This window comes from Lupinus angustifolius, chromosome LG16 (genome assembly GCF_001865875.1).
Source record: "Lupinus angustifolius cultivar Tanjil chromosome LG16, LupAngTanjil_v1.0, whole genome shotgun sequence".
NCBI classification, from domain to species: Eukaryota; Viridiplantae; Streptophyta; class Magnoliopsida; order Fabales; family Fabaceae; genus Lupinus; species Lupinus angustifolius.
Genome location: NC_032024.1, coordinates 14894232 through 14902216, shown reverse-complemented (window position 1 = coordinate 14902216; position 7985 = coordinate 14894232). Strand labels below are relative to the sequence as shown.

At 27.6% G+C, this 7985-nt stretch overlaps 1 protein-coding gene across 3 annotated transcripts; it reads left to right on the top strand.

The window, feature by feature from the left end:
* LOC109329494 (myb family transcription factor PHL5-like) lies at positions 261-4343 on the top strand. Of its 3 annotated transcripts, XM_019563179.1 has the most exons (8): positions 261-351; positions 385-828; positions 1702-1879; positions 2450-2532; positions 2637-2676; positions 3160-3214; positions 3380-3449; positions 4022-4343. In XM_019563179.1, the coding sequence occupies exons 1-8, from the start codon at positions 319-321 to the stop codon at positions 4151-4153; spliced, it is 1035 nt and encodes a 344-aa protein (XP_019418724.1). In that variant the 5' UTR covers positions 261-318; the 3' UTR covers positions 4154-4343. The 3 variants fall into 3 exon arrangements, with proteins under 3 accessions (XP_019418724.1, XP_019418723.1, XP_019418722.1); XM_019563178.1 differs by having other exon boundaries at positions 274-828; positions 1720-1879; XM_019563177.1 differs by having other exon boundaries at positions 274-828.

The window sequence follows — 7985 nt, the reverse complement described above, 5'->3', positions numbered from 1 at the left end:
AAGTCTTATAATAATAGTATTGTAAGATGATGAATCATTTAAAACCGAGTAACGTGCACCAAAACTAGTAGTGTGAACCATGTAGCTTTAGAAAAAATAAATCCTTATGTATGCAGACAACAAGTATGTCTGGATACATTATTAACTTCTCCTTTATTTCATACTTTTTCTACTCTCACTTCCCTTTTAAAATGACAAAAATATTTGATCAAGTACGGCTTTAAATGTTTTTTTGTTTTTCCTTAACTAGGCTTTGACATATAAATAAACATCATAGAAGTGAAGTCACTACATTTGCACAAGAGTTTTAACATAAGCATGTATCAATATTCTTCCCTTATGGGAATTCAATGGGAACACTTTGCCAAGGTTGTTGGATCAGACCAACTGAGTTTTGAGCCAATCAAATCACCCATCAACATTGTGGATAATCCTCTTCAAACACCACCAAGTTTTTGTTCAAGTATTGATGTTCCTAATTGGTGTTTTGAGTTTCCAAAGACAACAAACACATACTCATCCATGATGTTTTCACAACAAGCTTGTGGAGATAACTTCACCAATTTCACTATAAAAGATACACCATCATCTGAATTCACAAGAAGCTCCTTGCACTCTGTTGCTGAATCTTTCATGTCTTGCAGTGCAGATAGTGAATGTTCTTCTGAAAAAAATGGTAACTTTGCTTCTGATGCTGAAAAATATAGTAACTTTCAGCCTGATAATATAGCATTTTATGAGCACTTTTCACAAGAACGTGATAAATTAGTGAGGGGTGATGCTGCCAAAGATGAGAGGGGCCTTGAAATCTCCTTCCAAAGAAATCAGGTTCTTACTTCTTAGTGTATAGTTTGCAATTTTTATTTAGTCTAAAATTATAAATGATATGTTAGTATTTATATGGTTTTGATGTGAGTTCGGTTTTAGAGGAGAAATAAATAAAATAAAAGATTTCATATTATTTCACATGTATTTTATGATTATGAAGTTTTTCATTTCCTAATCTCCTTCCAAAGAAATCAGGTTCTTACTTCTTAGTGTATAGTTTGCAATTTTTATTTAGTCTAAAATTATAAATGATATGGTAGTATTTATATGGTTTTGATGTGAGTTCGATTTTAGAGGAAAAATAAATAAAATAAAAGATTTCATATTATTTCACATGTATTCATTTTATATATATATATATATATATATATATATATATATATATATTTCATGAGTTACAACTCTTCTTTTCTTATCTATCATCCTCAAAACACAACTCATAATTAACACTTAAAATTGGATTACAGAGCAAATAAGAAAAAAATGTGGGTTGAAGTTCAACTAATTAGATGGGATGATCTAATAAGTGGTCATGAATCAACTATTTAGTCTACAATTCACAATTACTTACTATTTGAGCATTTTAAGAGCAATAACTTAATTTAGTGAGTTAGATAACGATTAAATCAATCATATCAATTTTAATGGTTCAATCTTTTGATAATAAAAACAATTATATGACTTAATTGATGATAAAAAGGGATCTAATTTATGGTTGAATCGGTCTAAACCTTTATTCTAATTTTTGTAACATATATACTAAGTCGTACCTTAATTTTTCTTAAATAAAAAGAAAAGATAGATTTTTTTCCTTTTGCCTTAGCTAAGAGGAAAATATCATTATTGAACAATAAATGTCTCATGTCTTATTAGTTGTCTTCATGTACAAAGCCAGAAAAGCAATCACCTCAACCTCGTGGACTTACCTGTGTCACTTCTAGCAACAACTCTGCTTCTAAAAGAACTCCAAATGGTAAAAGAAGAATAAGATGGACCAAAGATCTGCATGAACCATTTATGATGATTGTTAATCGCCTTGGTGGTCCAGAAAGTAAGTTAAATCATACAGTAGTGTTGTACAATTTCTCTAACAATAAGATGAAGAGAAAAAAATTTATTCACCTAATGAGTAAAAGTTTTATACACCACTATATTATCCACTATTCATATTTTATGATCATTACTCTTAATATAAATGAATAATAAATATATATTAAATGTATGTAAACATTTATTTTGAATGTGCTTAGATATTACACTCTAAAACAAATTTTCTATCTTTCACTTCTTATATTTTATATTTACATGCATGTTCAGATATACATCTAAATACTAATAGACAACTTAAAAGTTGTTACATGTAAACGGTTAAAATAACATTTTTTTACCATTACACTCACACATAACAAAAAGTACAGTGCTTCAATAAAATCAGTTTTTTCTTATTCTTTACAGCAAGAAACTAAGGGTTTAGTTAACATTAACTTTTAGTAGTTTAAGACCATGATACACATTACTTTAGACTAAATAAGGGATACACTATATTTGTTTAGGGGAATTTTTGTAGAAAAGAAACTTATTTTCCCCCAAATAACTCAATTTATTCATTGGTTAATCACAGAGGCAAAGCCTAAGGCTATACTAGAAGAGATGATAAAATCAGATAATTTGCTTTCCATTTCTCATGTTAAAAGTCATTTGCAGGTAAAAAATAACTATTTCCAGTAAACAATTGTTTTGTTGTTCTTAAGTATTATTAATACTAATTGGTCCATTATTACTAATTCTAGTATATTTTTGCCTTGCAGAAATGTAGGACTACAATAAACATGCACAAAGCTATGCAGGGTAAACTATTTCTATCAATGTGTTTATATTACAGCAATACATACCTTATGGTAGGAGTGAAAAGAGGGAGGTGGAAATTATAGGAGTGAATTTTAATGAAGAATTTGAGTTATGAATCTGAATGTGATGGAAATAATTCTAACATCCAGAAAAAATGTCCAAACTATCAACCCATAAACTTAAATGTCGTTGGCTCATGACAACCAGAAAGAAGTTAGACTCTAACTTTTATATCAAGTTAACATATCTCAAAACAAATTGACAATAGGAGGAATAACTCAACATGTATTTAAATCAATTACGAGACAATGAGATAAGCGATATAAGACTTATTTCTCAACACATTTTTTTATACTCCTAGTATATAGTTATGTACCAAGCCAACAGTATGTCATATCAATGGACACTTAAATGTGTTGAGTTACCATTCAATTCTCCAATATTAGGGATAAACTGTGACACGGGTACCTCTGTTTCTTTCAGAAAGATCTGGGGAAGGACAAATAACAGATGGGGTCACTGATCTTCAAGTAAAAATGTAAGATCAAATAAGCTCTGGCAAACCTATACAAAGGTTGCTATGATAATTCTTCCATTATTAATTGCAAGTGTTTTGTTCTTCCTAAATTAAAGATGCAGTTATTAAGTTTATTGACATTTGTCTTTTTAAATTTATACTCAATAATGTCCTTTTTGTTTGCAGCCATATGCAAATTGAAGAGTCAAGGAAACTGCAGCTTGAAGTCAGGAGAAGTATTCACCAACAACTAGAGGTAGTATTTTAAATTGCGGTTGCAGTAGCTATCATAGTTATAGTTATGGTTTTTTGTTATTGCAATTGCAGTAATTGTGGCTGTTGCTATGTGGACTATTTATTGTTATTGTGATGTGAATTATTTTATGTTTAAAAAAATATTTTTAAATTCGATGCGGTCCGGTGCAGTCTCATATAACCAAATGCAATTTGATGTGTTACGCTGCTATTGATGTGGCCACATCATTATGATTTAGTATCACACCGCAAATATAATATTGAGGCCGCATCACATCATGATATAGGAATTACTCACACTAATTCACAAAAAATATCTATTGGACATCAACTAAAGAGTTTATATAATTGGGAGAATTCTTGGGTGGGAACTTCCTTTTCTAGCTATGCAAAATTGCAAATCAACTTTTGACATGTCTGAAGTTATATGATCATGATAAAAATATGTCTCTATTAGCACTACATACATATAAAAAGTTGATTAACATGCATAAAGTAAGAAGTTTGAACCAATAATTTCTTAATGAAACTCAGCCATTGCATAGATTTATATTTGGTTTTCTTTGGGCTTAGATGCAACGACATTTGCAAGTGCTAATTCAACAGCAGAGGAAGCAGCTCAAAATAATGTTAGATAATCAAAAGGAAGGAACCAAATTGGAGAAAATCCTTGGCACGGAACTGGATGGGAATGACTCACAATGATTGGTCAATTGCATTGATAACCAGAATGATGTTTCAATAAACATTCAAGCATGTAAATGTAAGATTAGTTTGGTAGCTGCTTCAAAATGTAAGCATGCTAATCCCTAAATTAAAGCCTATGTTTTTTTGGTTTGTAATCGAACTGCAACTTTGATGCCAAAGTCTCACGTAAGTTATTATGCAAGTTTAAGCTGTTTGGCAAGTTTATATAGAATTGATTTAAGTACAAGGTATTGGTATAGGAAAAATATATAACGTAGAGACAAATACATGATTTTACGACAAAATTTTTATTATATTATATATAAAAGAATAAAATTGTTTTACCATATTATTATTTCCTTTATTTTTTGTGGTATTTGTCTCTCCATTAACGGGGATGATCCTTACTCTGATCTAGTTGTTAAACATTCAATTTTTACTATGACATTTGTTGGAATGTATGGTAAAATATTTTAAAAAGAATTAGTTTTTATCCACAAATAAATAGGATACACTCTTTATTATGTCAAAAAAAAAGAATGAACTTTTAATGTGTTTTTTCTTATGTGAAAGTAATTCAAAATTTTATGCTTATCTTTCTTTTTATATAACTTTGCCAAGCGAAAAGTACACTTATGAGGAATCATTTCATTCAACATTATAACATATACAATTAAACATTGGTGATGGAGTGTGAACCAACCCTATTATGTTAATATTTTCATATATTACTATCCAATAATCTATAACCTAAAAACAGTACAAATGAAGCTTTTCTAGAGCAATGAACTTTTTGAAAGTGTATTCGAAAGGATCAGGGATAATATGCATTTATCATACAAATTGTATATATATATATATATATATATATATATATATATATATATTAGTGTAAAGTAAGTATATGTCCAGTATATTATTCCTTATTAATATATATTTTTTAAATGTTAATATAGTTAATATGAATGATAAATGATACACTAATAATATAAAAAAAATTTCCACATTAGTATATAAATCATTTTCTCATTATTTTATCCCATTAATTTTCAAAAACAGGTGATATGTTTCCAATGAGATTTGAAACATTAGTTTATTGTTAATTTACGAGGATTATATTCTTATGTCCATTATTGGACGGGAAGAAAGTTGTATGGAAAAAGGCTTTTTTCATTAAAAGTGAAATTTGTTTTCTCTTTATGGTTTGTTATTTAAAATATTGTAGGGTATATTAAAGAATGATTTTTATTGTGCCGTCTCCCACATTTTCAGATTAACATGTTAAAAATTTCTAATTAATATGGGTATGATATATTTAATATAATTGTATTAGCTATTTATTTGAGTAATTATAAAATAAATGATCTAATTCTGACCATCAATAAAACTCCTAAAATAAACAATGGAAATGACTTAATGCATGATATCAAACAGTTGGCCTAGAGATGGAATTATATATGTTAATATAAGTAATGATTATGATATATAAGACATTCAATCACAAATAATTTTTCATTCTTATCAAGTATTTGAGAACATGGATTTAAAGTATATGTTTGCAATTATTATTTTATTTTATATATGAGAATCATGGAAAATTCAGTAATATCAGAACAAAACTTCTGAATTTTTCCACTTTTGAATGAATCCTATATTTTAAATTGGACATTTTGAATTGTCGATTTCCGCTGCAAGTTAATGGCTTATTTTTTATGATCTTAATTGTCCATACATAAGATAATCGTGTGAAGATGATTTTAACATGCCTGTTCATATCTCAAAAGAAATGTCTTTTGCTAAATTATTATAAAATGAGGAAAACGTACAATGTCAAATAATGTGTTTATTGAGTGTTTTTTTGTTTGTTTTGTTTTCAACTATAGGGATTTGCACTTAAATCCAAATTAGCAAGTTTATTTTTTTTAACAATCTGATTTGGATTGCATTGGATACTACCACGATAGATATAATATATTTGTTGGATTTACTATTTGAATTCATTTTTCTCCCCTGCATGAATATATGCATATATGTACTGCTGAATTCTCTGTTTGATGCCTATGTATTATTGAATTCACTGTTTTAAATTGGCATATGTACATGTATTATATATATATAAAACAACATGTGAATATATATATATATATATATATATATATATATATATATATATATATATATATATATATATATATATATATATATATATATATATATATATATATATATATATATATATATATATATATATATATATATATATAATGTCTACTATATATATATTAGAATATTTTAATTTAGAATTATATCATCATGAAAGTGATCAAATCAGAAAAGTTTTAATTCCAAATTGTATTTTTTTAATGAACTCATTATTTTCATTTGTCTCGTAATTATTTTTGAATTAGTTTAAGCAATATTTGTTAAAGTAAACTCTATTATGGAAATTGATTTGATTAAAAATTACACAGATATTAATATGATATTATTTATGTGAATTGTGATCAACCAAAATAAAGACACGTTTTAATTTGGCCTAAGTAATAATATAACTTTGATCATAAATATGTAACAACTATAATTTTTCATGAGAATAATAGACGGTCCAAAGAAAAGCTATTGCTTTACAAAACTAATTATTAATATTTGATCATTACATTGAGAATACCACTTACACATTAATTTATCTATCCAAAGACTAGAAATTAATGTTGTGGTAAGTAAATTGTGATGAGTGGTATCATGTGAATAACATGTTTTGTTGTATACATTACATGACATGTTTGTTTAAATATGAAGATGTTATTAGTTATTTGTTCTATGAATTCTTAATCTTTTACTAGTGCTACAAATGTTTTTTTAAATATGAATTCTCTATCCCAATATTGAATGTGACAAATTTTAAAGTATGGATTTTGATTTGACACTTCGTATGAAGAAATCTATCTCTATTCCGGATAACTTCGATAATGTTAAAATTGAGAAATGAGAACGTTTTAACCAGATGTGTCTAAAGAGATATAATTTTGCTCATTATTATTATTTGGAGAATTATAATTTTATTGGTTGTTATCTTATTATGCAATGAATTACAAATAATTTTTTTCCTTTATTTTATTTCATATCAGCATAAAATTATTAAATATTTAAATCAATACTTAGAATAATTTAATAAAGAAAAATGTTATCAGGTAATTTATTACACTTTTCTTGTTCAAAATTTACTTGAATAATTCCTTTCCACAACATGAGCAAAATTTTTAGTCTTGCTGATGAAAATGAATAATAAGAGTGTATTTGGGAGCTGTGGAAAATTGAATAACTTATCAAATCTAGCATTTATAGTTTGGCCTTTTTATTTGGGACAATGGTTTACAAAGGCATTGTTGTCTCCTACTAAATAAAACTGGGAAATTAGTGTCACTAAGCTACTAGTTGCTCATCATTCCTCCAAACGATTGGTTAGAATTTATATCCTTCTTTTTTTTTCAATGGTACAAGAGAGCTAAAAGCCCAGGGACAAAACAAACAAACTACCTACTTCTACAATAAATTGTAGAGACAAATAACAATTGAATAGAGCAAAATTTAGGAGCAAAATAAAAAACACGAGAACCTAAATGAAGATCTAAACCATGCTTAACAAAAGCATCCGCAACACTATTAGCTTCCCGGAAGACATGATTACAAGTTACAGTTTGAAATGAGTGTATAAGAACTCTGATCTGGTCCACAAGGCTAGCACAAGGATGATGATCCGGGCAACCTGAACCTAACAATTGCATTGAACTAGCTGAATCAGGTTCGACACACACCTGTTAGAAACCTCTCTGCAACAACAATCGTAAAC

Coding starts and splice junctions, on each gene's coding strand:
- LOC109329494 (XM_019563177.1), top strand. CDS start 319: ATGTATCAATATTCTTCCCTTATGGGAATTCAATGGGAACACTTTGCC. Junction 2,677..3,159: donor CATGCACAAAGCTATGCAGG/GTAAACTATTTC, acceptor TGTTTCTTTCAG/AAAGATCTGGGGAAGGACAA. Junction 3,450..4,021: donor GTATTCACCAACAACTAGAG/GTAGTATTTTAA, acceptor CTTTGGGCTTAG/ATGCAACGACATTTGCAAGT.